Below are 19,597 nucleotides of genomic sequence, written 5' to 3'. Positions count from 1 at the left end.
CAGTGTCTTAATACTTACTAGGCCCTCAACCCTCTTGTAATCTGTTCTCTTGCTTCCTTCCTGAATTATTGTCTAGAACCATTTCATTCTCTCTAAGACAGGGAGTAGACAAGTATTTCTCAAACCCTTTAAGCTTCTTCACTAGTATAAAAGCTTGAATTTGCTGACTATCCATGTAGCGATCACTCACTTCAGATAGAAAGACTTTAAAAGTCCTACAAATTACAAATACAGATTTTTTTTAAGATTTTATTTGTTTATTTGAGAGAGAGCGAGAGCAAGAGAGCGCACAGAGGGAGAGGGCGAGGGAGAGGGAGAGGGAGAAGCAGACTCCCCATGAGCAGAGAGCCCTACAAAGGGCTCAGCATGGGGCTGGATTCCAGGACCATGAGATCAGGACTTGAGTGAAGTCAGACACTTGACCGACTGAGCCACCCAGGTGCCCCTACAGATTTTTTTAAAATTTTCAGGCTTCCTACATATCAGGATGAACTAGTCTTTTTTTTTTTTTCCTTTGGCTTTCTTTCTAAGCTGCCATGCAAACTTCCTCTTCCTGAGTCCTAGCTATCTCCTGGAATGTACTGCTTTGGTATTTATTTGCCCTGCTTCACTTGCCACATACCTGCAAATCTGTTTTAGAAACTAGGCAATTCATTTGTAATGACATGGATGGAGCTAGAATATATTATGCCAAGTGAAATAAGTCAGTGAGGGAAAGACAAATACCATATGATCTCACTCATATGTGGAATTTAAGAAAGAAAACAGATGAGCATATGGGAGGAGGAAAATGAGAAAGAGGAGAGAGGGAAACAAGCCATAAGTGACTCTTAATAGAGAAGAAACTTAGGGTTGGTAGAGGGAGGTGGGTGGGGGATGGGCTAAATGGGTGATGGGTATTAAGGAAGGCACTGGTTGTGATGAGTACTGGGTGTTGTACGAAAGTGATGAATCACTGAATTCTACTCCAGAAACCAATATTGTACTGTATGTTAACTAACAAAATTTAAATAAAATTTTAAAAATTAAAAAAAACTAGGCAATTAAAACTGCTTAATTATTATAAACTTCTTTGAACAGAAGCCAACAGAATCTTTCAAGTGTCACAAGTACCAGTTCACAGAGAAATAAACAGTACCTTGCTTTTTGGTCTCCATTACCTTTTTCTGTCACTCCTACATTTCTACCCTCTGGGAGATATAAGAATGATTACATTTCCAAAAAATAGTTGTTTCTCTGTGACACAATTTGAATGCCTAGGAGTACACCTAGATCTTTATTCTACTTCTGGGATGCAACATAGTATAGTTTCTTAGCCTTGTTATACAGTCCTGTGTGACCATGGTCATCATGTCACCTCTCAAGGCTTCAGTTCCCTCATACATAAAATGAGATCTGAAGTTCCCTCTAGGTTTTAGATCTATTAATTGATCCCCAAATTTGGATCTCATTATTAATGAACATTCCTGGAACACCTGCTGGCACTTTCTGATTTCTTTTTCCTTTTTAAGCAAGTTTTACACAGGATTTTTCAGCGAGTAATAATGTTGTGTTCCAAATGTGGCAGATAATTGATTCTGATTTAATGTTTGTTGTCATAATAGTGCAGCACAAGCTTTTACTAAATTACATATTGCTTTTATAACTTAACTGGAATTGTGTACACAGATCACTTTTCCAACAGTTCTCCCCTTTTTACTGGCAGAGCTTGGTGAATCCTTAGCCAGTAATAAATTGTGCATTGGGAAAGTCCGACTTCCACATTAAGCTAATGACTTGTATTTTTTGAAACCATATTTGCCAAAACAGTCTCTTCGGACACTTGGACTTTTTTAAAGCTCTATTTTCTTTGGCTGGCTTAAAACGTGAATTGAATAATTTCCTTGGTTTTGGTGGTTCTGATGCATCTGTTGCCAGCAGTGGATGTTGGCTTGGGGAAATGTGACTTCCATTACCTAAGGATGAAGAATCTCCAACTGATTATTAAAGTTGTTCATCACGAAGTTATGCACCTTAGACCTGGGAAAAATCAAGTACAAGTAGAGTACTCTTTAGATAAGGTATAGTTTTTGTAAGAGTAGTTAAAGGCTTTAAAACCTTGTTTGGTATATGACCCCAGTGTGACTTCCTATGTCTAGAGAGTTCCACGGTAGGTTCCTCATCACTGATCAATAGTGTAGTCAAAAGGAGGAGCTGCTGGTTCATATGTAGTTGGAGTTGTGGAAAACACTGGTACAGATTTAGTTTAACAACTATATATTTCTTTTTTCATTGTTTTTTGACTCTAAGTATTATAATATTAACATGTGGTTAGTTTCCTTTGTAATATCTAAAGTTTACTGCTCAGTATCAAGGTCAGTATTTTTTGAGTACATAATGGTTGGAGTGCCATGGACAACTTTCTGTGGTGTTTTAGCATCACACTGTGCACTGAAGATAAAAGCTGTATGTATAATGATCAATTTCCTACACATGTGAATGTGGATAAAGATGGATAAAGAAAAGATACAAGTGAACAGTTTAATTGCACAATTTAGCCAACTTTGCCAATTGGAAAGGGAAAATATTCTATCTTTCCCATCAACTAAATAGTCAGCCATGTCCATTTCACTACAACTAAAAGAAAAAAGTAAAGCTTAGCAGAATAGTAATTTTGAATTGAGGTAAATGGAACTCAAGAGACAACAGTTATCCTCCTTCCTCTACATTCATTTTTATATCAGATGCAAAAAAGATTGGGTAGAGATTTCCCCCAAGGCAGAAAACTGTGATAATTAGACACCAGTTGGGAGCCCTTGAGGTGTTGCCTGTGCTTTTCCATAGCCTGAGTATCTGGAAAACCTAGAAATAGGTAACTCTGTTGTATTTTTGGCCCAAGGAAAAAAAATAACTTATTCTCTGCTAAAGTCAGTGAACTTAGCCTCTAAGGAAACTATGTGTGAAGAATTATCATGCCAGTTTTACTGGAAAGTGTTTCACTCACTTTCCCAACAAGATTATAGATTTTCATTAAAATACCCAATTTTTTTCAGTGATTTCAAAATCACTTAGGATTTTTCAATATTTTGGCTGCTTTTGAACACTCCCCAAGTTGCCTGGAAAGTTGGGGAGCTCAGAGCCAGCCATACTGTGTACACATTTAATGTTGAGAAGTATTAATTTAAATGATGTATTTGCCCTCTTGTTTATTCTTTGCTGTTTTACTTTTCTTATATATGTTAGAGAACAGTAAACAATAATATTGCTAAGTTCAGGTTTTAAATTTCTTGCTTTCCCTGATACATTTGTTTTCCTGATTTCTCGTTTTCCTTAGAAATACTGAAGGAAAAACATGTAGTGGGCAGGTACTACTAAGTTAGATGGTTGCCAATATCCATTTGGTAATAATCTGTGCACTTACCTTATCTATTCCCCATATATTCTTTGCTAATGCCAGTTTGGCATAAATATATAGCTTAGAATATTTTACTGCTGATACTACATATTTTTCATTGTAGTTTTCTTTTTTATTTTATTTTATTTAATTAATTTATTTTTCTATTATGTTCAGTTAGCATATAGTACATCATAAGTTTTTGTTGTAGTGTTCAACGATTCATTAGTTGCATATAATGCCCAGTGCTCATTCTCACACATGCCCTCCTTAATACCCATCCCCTGGTTACTCCATTCCCCTACACACCCCTTCTGTAACCCTGTTTGTTTCCCAGAGTCCAGAGTCTAGTCTTCTTTTGTGGTAATCATTTGCTAAGAAGGTGTTGATTTGGATAGTTTGTTTCCAGAAACTTGTTGTTTAACCATAACTGTTTCTATTTATGGTACTTATAGTCTCTGGAAAAATACATTTTGAACTGTGAACTGTGGGAGGATTTAGAATACTCAATCATATTTAAAGAATAGTCACATACCAACAAGCTGGTGTACACAGAAGTCTGTCTCCCTTAGAGTTATAGGAGGATATCTGCCTGCTGTAGACTTGAATTTTTTGTTTCTTAATAATATATCAGATAATTAAAAATTAAATTAAAAATTTAAAAGGAGGAGTAAATGGAACATAAGATAATTGAGAATACAAAATAATCTTTTAAAAATAATTGATAAGGTAATAAATTTAGGATGTTAAATTTGTTAAATCAGTTTTTCCTAGGTATAAAAGTATGTATGAAAAGAATATATTTTTGGGGCCCCTGGGTGGCTCAGATTTTTAAGCATCTGCCTTCCGCTCAGGTCATGATCTCAGGATCCTGGGATCGAACCCCGTGTCAGGCTCCCTGCTCAGCGGGAAGCCTGCTTCTCTCTCTCCCTCTACTGCTCCCCCTGCTTGTACTCTCTCACTCTCTCTGTCGAATAAATAAATAAAACCTTTAAAAAAAAGAAAAGAATATATTTCTTTAGGAATTTATTTGCCATGTCATATTTTGGTGTCACTGGTATCATAACTAAAATAATTTACATAGGATGGCCTATGTGAAGAATCCTTTCAAGCCAAAACATTTAATTCTTTTTCAATTTATTTTGTGGAGTACCAATAAAATTTACTTTATCTGCCTTAAATTCACTGTAATACCATACCTCTGTATGCCTCTCCCCATAAACGAAAGAAAAAGGAGTTAAGCAAACACAGAGGAGGGAACGTTTGGAGGATAAGCTTAAGGTAGTTTTAAATTTCATAGGAATCTTCTTTAAATGATATATAAAATGGGAACCAACAAAGACAGGGGCATTTAGCAGAAAAATATTTTTAACTTTAGACTTCATATTTTTCATTCCAACTCATTTAAACAACTCTGTAACTCTTTAGAAGTTGTGACAAAAAGAACAGTACTCTACTATTAAGGTTCTTTTTTTTTTTAAGATTTTATTTATTTATTTCTTTGTCAGAGAGAGTGCGCGCATGCACACACACGAGCGGGGGGGGACTGGGGGGGGCAGAGGAAGAAGCAGGCTCCCCGCTGAGCAAGGACCCCGATGTGGGACTTGACCCCAGGACCCTGGGATCATGACCTGAGCCAGAGGCAGACGCTTAACCATCTGAGCCACCCAGGCGTCCCACTGTTAAGGTTCTTAAGGAAGCTTTTGAAGATATATACTAACAATGACAGTTTTTATACTTGCTGAGCTGTGTGGTATAGTTCTTTTACTCTGATCCAACTATAATGTTTTAGTTACCCAACTTTGATTTCTCAGCACCCTTTTATCTTCTTTGCTACTAACCACTCTGCCAGAAATAAGGGACCTCACAAAAAAGTTTTCCAAAGTTGCGAGGAGGAAATAATAGTGATGTAAATTAAGTAGTTATTTACTCAGATTTACTCTTTTCAGAAATATTGTGATTCTCACTTTAATTATAAATTTGTCTAAGATTATGGGTTTACCAATGGGAGGAAAAGTAAAAGACCAGAGAAGCAAATGAGCTATAATAAGGAAGTGGGCTCATCTCAGGTGGCAGAGAAGTGTCTTAGTGGTTTTAGAGACCATCAACTTAAGGAAGACATTTTAGCACCATATTTGACAAGGATCTGAGAGCATAAACATTCATAATGGGGTAGACAGTCCTGGTGTGGAAGATAATTTGTCGTAAATGAATCATAGAGATGTAAGACATAGTATTTCATTTGTAAGGTAATTTTTTGCTAAGGATTGTTTTACAGTTTAGAAAAAATGCTAGTATGTTAACTGTATGTTTTAAAAGGAAGTAGATTTCAAAATATTAAATTTTATTGAGAAAAATTAGTGAAAATTATTCCTCTACTTGAAGATACTGCATCTTAATACTGCAATTTTTGAAAAATATCTTCAGATGTAAGTACATCTTACCATAGTTTTTCATAATATAAGACCATCCCAACTTTTCTTGTTTTCCTAGCCCAAGTTTACAAATGACTTTTATTCAGTTAGTTGGTTAGATCAGGTCCTGATGACACACTGATACCAGATTCAGGGCCCTTCATTGTGGTTCTGTAGCCACGTGGAATGGCTAATACTGTGATCATCTCTCTTTCGTTGGGTACCTATGGATCACTAAGGGCATTGAATGAGACTCATGACCCACCAGTTCAAACACATTACCACTATTAGAAAATTAGTTCAAAAGTGACTTTTGTGATTTCAATCAGTAGAATCATCTTTATAATTAATTACTAAGAATTCTATTCCTTATAGCTTTTATTACCTTTTTGAAGATATTTCTTTAATTCTCCTTGAATTAAAAGAGAAAACATTCTCCTTGTACATATAGTAATACATTTTCAAAAACTGAACAGAGGCCATCTGAACTTATTACACTTTTAATTTTGGTAGTGAATTCCAAAATAATTTGTAATAGAATTTTTTTAAGGTTTTATTCCTGGAAAGTAGAAACATAATTAAATTTAGGAAATTTTAGTGAATACATATTTCAAAGAACAAATATCATTTGAATGAAATGTGGTATGGCAAAGCTATAATTTAGCTGAAGTATTCATTATGGCAGTCTCAGATTAATTAGCCTATCAAAGCAAGTATTTAAATTTTAGATATTATTTTTACATTATAATGAAGGGAAGAAAATGAGTCTTCCACAGCACCAGATTACTCTTAAATCAACAAATACTTGAGTAGCTACAAAATGCAAAGAAAACACTCAGTGGACCATGATTTACACCTAATATTTATCATGTTACAAGAATATCCAGGGGAAAAATCAATCACATGGGGAAATTGATGTGGCTCTATTTTGAACTGACTCATAACAATAGATCCTTTACCTTTTGAAATAATTTCTTTAAAAGTTTTTCTTGATAGACATTTAGGTTAACTTTAGTTCCCATTGCTAAAAGACACATGGGGTATTGGCTAATGTATTTATTTTTATGAATGTACTTTACCAGTTTCCTAGGGTCCTAGTCATGACCAGTGTCATTTTGTCCATTTTACAGTGATTTCACCTTCATCTTTAAAGGTATCTCATAGGCACTCAGTGAGAAATACGTTCTCACTGTAAAACTTATCTCTTGAGATAATCATTGAAAAAGGAAGAATTTACTGTTTGCTCCATATAAACCATATAGCACTAGTCAAGATATGTGAACCTCTTTTTTTCCCCGCATATTTAGGTTCAAATCAGTGACCCTTTGTGGCAACGGTATTGGAGTTAATATCAGAGTCTAGCATTTTCTAAATCTATACAAGTCATTAGGAATAAAACTTCCCTTTTTTTAGATAGCCAAATTCATTTTACAGTGATTGAGAGATTTATTTAAATTAATTTTGTATCCCTTCACAGAAAACTTCCAGGAGATGGTTGAGCATGTGCTTGCTTTTGTGGTAGGATTTGTTCTGTAAACATTTAGTATCTATTATATAGAATATTTTACCTGAAGATTTTATTCTAATTCTAGCACTCTACTTAATATATTTCATAAAAGGCAGTAAAGATATTTTTAAGATAGCACTGTTGAAAATCAGAAAGCAAAGAAATGGTTGAGTCCATTTCACTAAGTTAAAACTTAAGTAAACGACCTGATTAGAGGACTTGTTGCCTTTTTTCCAACCCATGGCATCTATTCAACTCATACTCATTCCCTCTCCCTGCAAGTAAGAAAAGTACTATTCACCTGTCAACTCAACAGATCTTTTTTTTTTAATTGTTGACCTATGTAGGGAAAAAAACTTAATATTTTGCATCTTTCATAACTGAATTGTTGTGATTCAAGCTCATAAACTGAGAGGAGAAACTAAAGTTTAAGGAGCATTTTTTGTTACTTTAAAAAAGAAAAGTCATTTATCTCCATTAGATTGAGTAAGGGTTTCCTCCCCTTCTAATCTAAAACTTTAGGAAAACTTCAACATGGTTTATAAATGAATTCAGTAGCTTGTCTTTCATTAACATAATAAGTGTAAATAGTGGCATCCTTCAGTTTTTGTGATACAAGAAACTAGTAGTAACTGTTAGTGTTGCCATCATAATTTCATTAGTGTGGCTTCTTTACACACTTTCTCCAGTGACGCAAATACAGACGTGATTTTTTGGAACATCAAACTTATGGCTGCCTTCTCTCTTCTTCATTACTTATGTTGGACAAACTGCCATTATCACTTGCCAAAAATAATCCCACAGTTCAGTAGACTTCAGTTTTGAGGTCTCTCATGTCCAACTTAGACCACCAGTAGCTTTGTCTCTTGGAGATCAGAAATTGGACACTTCTTTTTGATGTTTAACAAACCTGACTCTGTTCCTTAACCCCTAAGGAAGAATATATCAAAACAAATTTTCTAAGCAACATCACTGGAAACATAGCAGCAAATCCCTTTGGAATGCATCCTTTGGAACACAGTCCAAATTATTTTTGTATGAAGCTTTATGAGATTTGTATTAAGGTGATGATAATATTAAAGTCTCTATTAGGGTAAGATAAGTTATTTGTATTTTCTTTTATCTATATCCATATACAGAAATGACTGAAGAGTCACCAAATTTTGGTAATATCTGTATTCTTGTGCTGTAAACAACTTCAAGAAACTAAGGGTAAAATATGGAGCTTACATATTTAGGTTTCGAGTATTATACTGTAACCAAGGCCATGAAACTCCTGTTAAAATAGGGAGCTTATCTAATTCTACCAACTTCCCTTTTCCCCATTACTCCCTACCCACTACCTCCCCTCACCAGCACCTCATACACACTTTCTTTGCTATATTTTAGGAAATGTTTTTTTCAACTTCATTTCTCCCTTCTGTTTTCTCGGCTTTGTAACTTATTTGTATAACCTTTCCAATGATATCCTGTGGATTATGCTAAAGTATAATAAATAAATCACATAGTTGAGTTTGTAGAAAGACCTTATACCATCAAACCATAGTTAATAGAAACTGAGAGGTCTTTTTAAAGAAGGAAAACATAAAACTCTGCTCTTTTTCACATCTCTTTTACAGTCCTAACTTTGCTTGTTATACTAAATACTTAAGTAATAGTTAAGTTTTAATTATCAAGTAAAATTCCCAACCTTATCTTTCAAGTGTCAGCTTTCTCTTCCACCATTAAAATTAAATGCATTTTATTATGAAGTAATCATTAAGTACATTTTGTACTTAAGAGAAAAATCTTTCTCTCAAGTCTTAGTTACAGAAAATATATTTTAAAAGTGGTACAAGTTTTAAGTTCATGCTTTTTGGTTCCAAATATAAGTGTCTGTTCATATTGAATGCCCCTAAGCAAGTAACAGCCTTTTTTTTCCCTTTCATTTATCCTTAAACTTCATAAGCTAACAAAAGATTTTATCTTCCACCTTTTTTGTCTTCCAAACCTACCATATTTCACTTTTTAGAATTTCTTGAAGTTTGCACCATGAAACAGTATTACTTTCAGAAGTATGGCTTTGAAGAGAATTATACAATGGTACTATTTATTTTCATCTAACATTTAGGATGCATTTAAGTGTCCATAACTTTCTGAATCTTTTTTTTTTTTTTTGAGAGAGAGAGAGAGACCCCATGGTGGGGGGAGGGGGGAGCAGAGGGAGGAGAGAGAGAATCTTAAGCGGGCTACACGCCCAGTGCAGAGCCTAACGTGAGGCTTGATCTCACAACCCTGAGATCATGACCTGAGCCGAAATCAAGAGTCAGGTGCACTTAACTCTGTGAGCCACCCACGGACCCCACTTTCTGAGTCTTAATAGATTGTATTTTATAAATTTATGACATAACAGTTATGAAGATGAATTTATAAAAGGGCCTGTAAATGACAGTCTTCCTTTGCTACCTCCCAGGAGAGAGTCTTCCTGGTAAACTATAAATTTGAAAGACAGCCTTGTTTTCCCAACCTCCTTTAACCTAGCACGCTGTAGAGAACTTGGACTTTTCTCCTCCGTAACCAAAATAAGAGATCATGGTTATAGAAGACATCTTATGACTCCTTCTGTAACTGTCTTTTCTGGACATTTTTTAAAAAAATAAGTAAGAATTAAATTTTAATACATTTTCTGATTTTAAAAATGAAGATCATAGTTAATAATGATCTGAATTTAACTTGGCAAGATCTGTAACATTTTTGTGAGAGATATATGGTCATTAACTTTGAAGATTCTTCATATTGAATTTATAATCCATTTGATTCTTACGTTTTTACATATGCTTGCTGAGATTTAAATTTTTTATTGGGTGAAACGTAAAATAAAATAAACACTTTGATGGAGGAAATTATCTAGACAAGTATCTCTTTGTTCTTAAAAATATATTTGAGACAACTTGTGTAAAATAGGTTATTTAAAGATTTGTCTATGTTTCTAAGTCTTTGTGTTTTTCATTTTAACTAAAACTTCTATCCCATCTTAAAGACTCACATCAGCAAGTCCTTTGCGGATCCTCAACTCAGTCTGCCTTTCCTTGGGTCTAACACTACGATTATGCAGGCCTCTGTTATCAATTGCATGATTGCACTGTGTTTATCTAACACATCTATTAGACTACTCCCTGAGGGCAGGGGCTGTTTATGTCTTTTCTCAGCATAAAGCACTGTGCAGCCTGGTGATGTTAAACATTGAAGGTGTGGGATTGTGATAACCCAGTAAATTTACTCCTAAGATCCTTGAGACCAGAAAACACATGGGACAACTGCAAAAGAAAGCAGGAGAACCTTAGTTGGGCTGGTGCCCAGAAACTTCAGGGTAGAGTTTTGAGAAATTGGACCTGGAGCATTAGTGCTCCTAAGGGGCCTCTTCTATACCTTGGTTTCAAAATTGAATATCACACAACTGGCTAGTGACATGGAACGCCTGAAGGGAAGAGTATGCAGCACCGGTGGAGCAATGATGGAGCTTTTTCCCACGTGGGCTCTGGCTCGGCTTACCCCTTCTGCCACATGGGATGAAGAGATACGACAGAGAGGGTCCCAACTGTGTGTACAACCTTTTAAAGCACAGTGATTCCACTTTGGAAAGTGATATAATGAAGGTCCTCAAATTTAACACATATTAGTGTTTCCTCATCTTTAGGAATGATGTGAAGAGTAGGAATTGGCCGACTTGATTGCATCTTCTTCCCTTAGAGCTTTATAAGTGAGCTTTCAGTAATTCAGTTGCTTTTTCAAGTAAATATATATTTCTAACATATCCTTTTCTTATCCTTTTCTTATTATACAAGATGTATAATACAGTCCCAGGAGAATTCTTGAATTTTATTTGACCTTTGTGTCCAAATGGAATTGGACCATTTGCTTATGAAAAGAACATTAACATAGCTATACTTTAGAAAGCTCCGAAATCTTTATTTGAAAAGACATTTACTCATCTTGTTAAGTATTTATTGTACATCCCAGCCAAGGTTTTAATCGTTTGAGTTATCAATTTTTTTTTTGGAGGTATAAGAAAAGTGAGAATGTGATATCTGACTTGTTTACAGCAGAATTAGTAATGGATAACTCAAATGATTTAATTTGGGCATATGTGATATTGGATAGCACTGATTCCACTGAGTCAGTTAAAATGTGTACCTTATTAGATTATTCAAGTGCTACATACATACTAATGTAAAAGCAAAATAAGAGCTATTTTAAATATGAGCCATCTAAAAGGTCTTGTTTTAGGGGATATGTGTGGAGACCTATAAAGGAGGCTTTTTATTTTAGCTTCTATTCATTTAATTTTTTTTATTTTATTGAGAAATAATTGAAATACATCACTGTATAAGTTTAAGGCATACAGCATGATGGTTTGATTTACATATATTGTGAAATGATTACCACAATAGGTTTAGTTAACATCCATCATCTCACATAGGTACAGTGAGAAGAAAAAATTTTCTCCTCATGATGAGAATTCTTAGGATCTACTCTCTGAACAAGTTTCCTATATATCACACAGCAGTGTTGGCTGTAGTTATGTTGTACATTATATCCCTACTACTTCTTTATCTTATAACTGGAAGTTTCTCCTTTTGACTGCCTTACTCCAATTCCCCCTCCTTCCTCCCACTCCCCCATCCCTGCCTCTGGTAGGGACCACAAATCTGGTCTCTTTTTTCTATAAGTTTGGTAGTTTTGTTTTGTTTTTAGATTCCACATAGAATGAGATCATAATATATTTGTCTTTATGTGTTTAGCATAATGCCTTCAAGGTCTGTCCATGTTGTCATAAATGGTAGGATTTTCTCAATTTTATGGCTGAATAATATTCCATTGTGTGTATATATACCACAACTTCTTTTTCCATTCATCCATTGATGGACACTTAGGTTGTTTCCATGTTTTGACTATCATAAACAATCCTGCTACAAAAATGGACCTGCAGATATCTTTTTTGAGTTAGTATATTCATTTCCTTTGGATATATTCCCAGAACTGGAATTGCTGGATCATATGGTAGTTCTATTTTAATTTTTTGAGGAATCTTCATACTGTTTTCCATAGTGGCTTTACCAATTTACAGTCCCACCAAGAGTGCACAAGGGTTCCCTTGCTCACATCCATGCCAGCATCTGTTACCTCTTATCTTTTTTTTTTTTACCTCTTATCTTTTTAATGATGGCCACTCTTAACAGGATGAGATGATATCTTATTGTTTGTAATTTGCATTTCTCTCTTAACTAGGGATGTTGAGCATCTTTTTGTGTATGTGTTGGTCATTCATATATCTTTGGAAAAATGCCTATTCACGTTCTTTGCCCATTTTTAAATTGCATTATTTAAGTTTTTTGCTTTTGAGTTGTATGAATTCTTTATATATTTTGGATACTAACCTCTTACCAGATATATGGTTTGTAAATATTTTTCCCATTCTGTATTATTTTCACTTTGTTGATGGTTTCTTTTGCTGTACAGAAGCTTTTTAGTTTGATATAATCTCACTTATTTTGTATTTTGTTACTCGTGCTTTAGGTGTGACTTCTGTAAAATCATTATCAACTCCCATATCAAGGAGCTTTTTTCCTGTGTTTTCTTCTAGGAGTTTCATGGCTTCAGGTTTTACATTTAAGTCTTTAATCCATTTTGAGTTAATTTTTGTAAGTGGTGTAAGATAGGGATCAGGTTTCATTCTTTTACATGTGACTATCCAATTTCCCAACACCATTAATTGAAAAGACTTTCTTTTCTGCATTCTTGGCTCCCTTGTCAAATATTAGTTGGCCATCTATATTTGGGTTTATATCTGGGCTCTCAGTTCTTCATTGTTCTATTTATCTGTTCTTATGAAGGAGGCATTTTTAATAATTGATTCTTATGTCCTTTGCTTAGGGTGTTCCAGTGATGGCAATAAGAAACAAAATGATATCGGAAGGACTAGACCCAGATCTTCTTGAGTAAGTAATTCTTCTAATATAATATTATGCCAAGATGTTAAATTTATCAGTTATAATAAAAATATTCCAAGCTCTATTATTTTTCCACTATACAGTGTTTGATGGCTGAGGAAACCACCTTCATGAATAGTGTCTTGGCTAATGTTACAAAAATGAAATATCTATCCTATGCTACTAAAAACCGGACATTGCACATTGTAGAAGCAGTTTGAATAGATCATTGATGAATCTATACATCCAGAAGAGATGGAATTTGATGACAGTTTTGCTGCACAGCAGTAGTATCACAAGAAGTTTTTTTTTTCTTTCATGCCATCTTTTTCTTTTGTTTTTATTCAATTCTTTTCTTCCCTCCCTCTTTCTTTCTTTCTTCCTTTCTTGCTTTCTTCCTTTCTTTCGATTTTTAAGACCTTAGTATATAGGAAATTTACTCTACCATGATCTAAGTTGAACCAGATTGAGAAATAAATAGGGTAAAGCCACTCTAGGTCCACATTAATAATTATTGTGAAACTAGATATCTGTTTGTGTGAATTTTATTTAAAAAAATTGAGAAATGCTGACAAATCGTGGCTCAGAAATTTAACAATAATTTATTCCATCCAAGCAAACCAGACTACATAGCTCATTCTGGATAAAATATATCTTAATGGATTATTCAGAGCTAGTCTGTTTTTCAAGTATCTAGGTACTTATAAAGAGTCCACTTTGGGGTTTTAGTTCACCCTAATGTATTTAGTTATGTTATCCAGACATTTGTGCTATACTAGCAATATACTTTGAAATTTTTCTTGGCTCTCATCCTCTCAAGAAAATGTGTGCATTTTGAAGGTGAAACACCATAAAAACAGTCTTTTTCTCATATATTATCTTTTAAAAACAGTATTTAAGAATTTTTTAAAAGTCTGTAAGAACAGATTTCAAACATGTATCTACATTTAGTATATATCCAAGTAGCAAACAGTTTAAGTACAATGGCATATATTGGTAATTTGAACTCAAGTATCTCCAGGATATTTGGCATTTGTTCTGGAAATTGTTTCTGACACACACTTTAAAAGCAGATGCATTGTGACATATATTTTAATGTGAATTGAACATATGAGTCCAATCCATTTTGGTACTCATTGGAATATATGTTATAAATATATTTAACATTGACCATGACCTCTTTTTTGCTTCTGGAAATACACAGGAGACCTTCTATAATAACAGAGGGCTAAAATGACCTTTAAAATGATGATTTTTCCCTCTAGAGAAAATGTAATGGAAAACTAACAGTCCAGTAAGCATCAGCATATGTTGGATATCCAGTCTCTTTACCCCCTACTGGCTTCATTTCATCCTCTGCCCAGCCTAAACCTACTTCATAATCTTCTACCTCAATCAACTACCCACACCAGAAACTTGAAAGTCACCCTTGATTCTGTCTTCTTCCCTGTCCCTGTCAGTCACTATGATTTTTTCATTTTTAATATCTCTCACAGCTGACCACAGGACTCCATGCCCATTGCTGTTTAGTTCAAGTCCTCATCATTTCTAACCTGAATTATTATAATAGCTCCCAATTGGTTTCATTATTCTCTTTCAGTCTGTCACTAAAGCCAAGATCTGTTCATACTTCATTCTTGTTTCAAAACTTTCTGTGACTCTCTACTGCCTTCGACACATATTTTAACATCTTAGAATTGCATATAGATGTTTTTATCATCAAGACCCAGACTCTCTTCTTCATTTCTTACACTCTCCCATACATTCCTATCTCCCGCAGCTGTAGCAGACTACTTGCATTTCTCTGAATGTATCATTCTCCTATTCCCTTTTGGTGTCTTTGAATTTTTTTCTCTCCTTGGAACTCCCGTCCCCCCTATTATTGGCCTGACTAATTTCATATTCATCAAGACCCCATTTAGGTATCACCATGGGGGGAAATCCATGGATGACTACCAAGGGGAGAACCCCCAGCACCCCCAATACTTCCCCGATGTATCTCATTTAGCAAGTTTGAGAGCCCGTCATTGTCTGTAAATGTTGAGAAACATTCATTTGCAAGGTGGTGCCAAGTTTTGGGGTAGAATTCCAGTAACAGTTAACATTGTCTTACAGAAAAGCTGCTTCTCAACCACAGCCTGGAGCCTGAATTCTGATCCATTACCTCATAAGTACATGCCATCGGTCACAAGGGTTGGAGTGGGGGTGACTCACTATAACCTATCACCACTACTACTAGAAAACCAGTTTCAGCATTTAGCTAGATACGATAAGTGAAGTCAACCGCCTTGTTCAAGAGGAATTCTGGCATTTTGGGAATCATGTTTATAGAAAACTAAGGAGCCTCACTTTGGGAGAAAAGTCTGAGATGATGAAGGAGAAGAAAATGTGCCATCTGAGGGAAGAGCATACTTTTATTTAGAATTTTAGCCAAGAACTTTCAGTAAACATTGTTTTGTTTTTCCTTTAAAGTATACACATACACTCTTTTTAAATTAGCCTTAGGTGATAAGACAGACTCATGCAACTGTTAGAGGAAATAGTCTAGATCTGTCTGCACCGAGTAAAGAGCAAAACTAAAGTTAATATAAAAATAAAGACTGATCACAAATACATTATTGTTTGATTCACTTGTGTGTATAAAAATTTGGAAGCTAAGAGACATAATTTTAAATTAAAACAGTTTACATGATGAGGAAGAAGAAAACCTGGCTATTTTCCTAGAAAAATGACTATCATTGAATTTTAGAAAGTCTATGAAACTAAATTATTATTTAGTTATTTTTAAAAGTCCCATGTTTTTGAAAATAACAGTAGTGCTTAAATAACCAAGAATTATTCCTGTTTAGCTTGTAAAAATTAGTTTCCAATGCCAATGAAATAAAGACATGTGAAAGAGTACCTTTGTCATCATCATACTCTAAAGAGTTTAAGGGGATGGGTATTAAAGAGGGCACATATTGCATGGAGCACTGGGTATTATACGAAAACAATGGATTGTGGATCACTACATCAAAAACTAATGATGTATTATATGGTGACTAACATAACATAATAAAATTTTTTTAAAAAAAGAGTTTAAGGGGAACCAAAATGGAAATCTTTAAGATTAATCTGTTCTAGTTTTGTATTCAGAACTATAGAACAGGTAAATTCTTTTAATCAATGCCTAATTTTCTTACCAGGAAAAAAAAATGTATAGTTCTCCCTTAATCCTGGGTTTTTTTTTTCTTTGTATGCTCTTATGTCCAGAACTATAGTTACCATTATTACCTAGTAATTACTACTTTTACTATCCTAGGATATATAGAGTAGCCTCTGGACCTGCCCAGCAAGAGATGAAATTCATGATGGTTAAGGCACCGGCTAAGGCAGACTTTAGGAATGGTCTGCTTATTTAGATTCTGCCCTGCCACTTTCTAGCAGTATGACCCTGGACTAATTATTTAATTGCTCTGTGCATAAATTTACTCATCAGTAAAATCGTAAATAGAAAAGTTCACCCTTCTCAAGAGAATGATGTAAGCATTTAGCACAGCTCTGGACAAGCAGTAAAAGTCCAATAAATTTAGTTGTGATTTATGAATGATTTAATGAGGGAATATGTAGCAACTGGATTTACCAGGCTTTTGGATCACAACTTATTTATAATCCTCTAATTGCCTGTATACCATTGTATTTTCAACAAGGATATATTTAACATACACAGTGTAGTTATTTTGAATTATACTGTTTTCTCAAACTGAAAAGTCTATATTTTAAACTTTGCAGTAAAGAATAGACTTCTGAAGTTGAAGTTCAACTGGTCACACTCTTTAATACTAGTGTGTGGGGGTACAGTTTGTAGCATTTTTTTGAGGTAAAATTAGTATATAACTATGTGTTGCAGGTACACAGCCTTGTAATTTGACATCTGTATACACTACAAAGTGATCACCACTAAAAGTTGTTACCATCATCCATCATCATACTTCACTCCATTCACTCATTTTGCCCACCCCCACCTCACTTCCTCTCTGGTAACCACCAATCTGTTCTCTGTATCTGTGAGCTTATATTTGTATTATTTTGTTAATTCATTTGTTTGCTTTTTTTTAGATTCCACATGTAAGTAAAATCATTTGATATTTGTCTTCAGCCATCTGATTTATTTCACTTAGCATAATACCTTTAAGGTCCATCTTTGTTGTTGTAAATGGCAAAATTTCATTCTTTCTTATGGCTGAGTAGTATTCATTGTATATATATACCACAACTTCTTTAACCATCCATCCAATGATGGACATTTAGGGTGTTTCCATTTCTTGATTATTGTAAATAATACTGCATGAACATGGGGGTGCAAATATCTTTGCAAATCAGCATTTTTGTATTCTTTGGATAAATGCCCAGAAGTCAGGGATGGCTGGGTGGCTCAGTCAGTTAAGCATCTGCCTTCAGCTCCGGTAATGATCCCAGGGTTCTGGGATAGAGCCCTGCATGGGGCTCCCTGCGCAGGGAGCCTGCTTCTCCCTCTTCCCCTCCTCCCTGCTTGTGCTCTCTATCAAATAAATAAAATCTTAAAAATAGATAAGTAAAATAGCTAGATTATATAGTTCTATTCTTAATTTTTTAAAGTATCTTCATACTGTTTTCCACAATGGCTATATACCAAGTTGCATTCCCACCAACAGTATATGAGGGTTACCTTTTCTCGACATCCTAGCCAACACTTGTTATTTCTTGTCTTTTCAATAATCCCATTCTATCCAGTAGGAGGTGATATCTCATTGTGGTTTTGATTTGCATTTCTCTAATAATTAGTGATGTTGAAAATCTTTTCATGTGCCTGTTGGTCATCTGTATGTCTTCTTTTGGAAAATGTCTATTCAGATCCTTTGCCCATTTTTTAATCAGGTTGGTTTTTTTTTTGTTGAGTTTAATGAATTTTAGATATTAATCCCTTGTCAGATATATTATTTGCAAAAATCTTCTCCCGTTCAGTTTGTTGCCTTTTCATTTTGATGATGGTTTCTTTTGCCATGCAGGAGATTTTTAGTTTGATGTAATCCCATTTGTTTATTTTTACTTTTGTTTCCCTTGTTTTTGGAGTCAGATCCACAAAAATATCACTAAGACCAATGTCAAGCAGCTTATTGCATGTTTCCTTCTAAGAATTTTATGGTTTTAGGTATTACATTCAAGTCTTTAAGCCACTTTGAGTTAACTTTTTCTGTGTGGTATAACCTAGTGGTTTAGTTTCATTCTTCTGCATGTGGTTGTGCAGTTTTTTCAACATATTTATTGAAGAGACTATCTTTTCTCCTTTATATATTCTTGACTCCTTTCTCATAAATTGGTTTGTCCATATATGTGTGGGTTTAATTCTGAGCTGTCAGTTCTGTCCCATTGATCTGTGTGTGTTTCTATGCCAATAGCATACTGTTGTATAGCTTTGTACTATGGTTTGACATTAGAGCATGATAACTTCAGCTTTGTTCTTTCTCAAGATTGCTTTGGCTATTAGGGTTTGGTTCCATACAAATTTTAGAATTATTTGTTCTAAAAGGCCATTGGAATTTGATAGGGATTGGATTGAATCTGTAGAATGCTTTGGGTATTATGGACATTTTAACAATATTAATTCTTCCAATCCATGAGTGTGGGATATCTTCCCATTTATTTGTGTCTTCTTCAATTTCTTTCATCAGTATCTTATAGTTTTCAGTACACAGACCTTTCACCTCCTTAAAAGTTTAACCTCAAAGTTATTTCTAGGTATTTTATTCTTTTTGATAAAATTGTGAATGGGATTGTTTTCCTAATTTCTTTCTGATAATTTGTTATTAGATTATAGAAACACCACAAATTGTCATATGTTGATTTTGTATCCTGCTACTTTACTGAATTCATTTATTAGTTCTAACAGTTTTTTGGTGCTGTTTGAGTTTCCTATGTATAGTATCATGTCATCTGCAAATGGTGACAGTTTTACTTTCTTTCCAGTTTGATGCCTTTTATTTCTTTTTCTGGCCTAATTGTTGTGGCCAGGACTTCTAATACTATCTTGAATACAAGTGGGGATAGTGGGTATCCTTGTCTTATTCCTAATTTTAGAGGAAGAACTTTCAGTTTTTCAGTATTGACTGATGTTAGCTGTGGGTTTGTTATATATGGCCTTTATTATATTGACATTTATTCCCTCTGTACCTACTTTGTTCATAGTTTTTATCATAAGTGGTTTTTGAATTTTGTCACATGCTTTTTATGCATTTATTGAGATGATTGTATGATTTTTGTCCTTCATTTTGTTAATGTGGCCTATCACATTGATTTATTTGTGGATGTCGAACCA

The 19,597-nt window shown here is 34.4% G+C and overlaps 1 protein-coding gene across 2 annotated transcripts in view; it reads left to right on the top strand.

Annotated features, from left to right (window-relative positions):
- WASHC3 (WASH complex subunit 3) overlaps positions 1 to 19,597 on the top strand; it is a 50,831-nt gene that overhangs the window by 21,605 nt on the left and 9,629 nt on the right. For both annotated transcript variants that reach the window (XM_088025305.1, XM_028121712.2), the window contains exon 6: positions 13,208 to 13,272. In XM_088025305.1, coding sequence (XP_087881431.1) covers positions 13,208 to 13,272 — 65 coding nt within the window. The remainder of the gene's footprint in view (positions 1 to 13,207; positions 13,273 to 19,597) is intronic.

The sequence above is a fragment of the Eumetopias jubatus genome, unplaced genomic scaffold (genome assembly GCF_037043125.1).
Source record: "Eumetopias jubatus isolate StellerSeaLion01/CBP00866 unplaced genomic scaffold, mEumJub1_p1.0 scaffold_8, whole genome shotgun sequence".
Taxonomy (NCBI): Eukaryota; Metazoa; Chordata; class Mammalia; order Carnivora; family Otariidae; genus Eumetopias; species Eumetopias jubatus.
The sequence above is the reverse complement of the archived record's forward strand: the minus strand, read 5'-3'. Positions and strand labels throughout refer to the sequence as shown.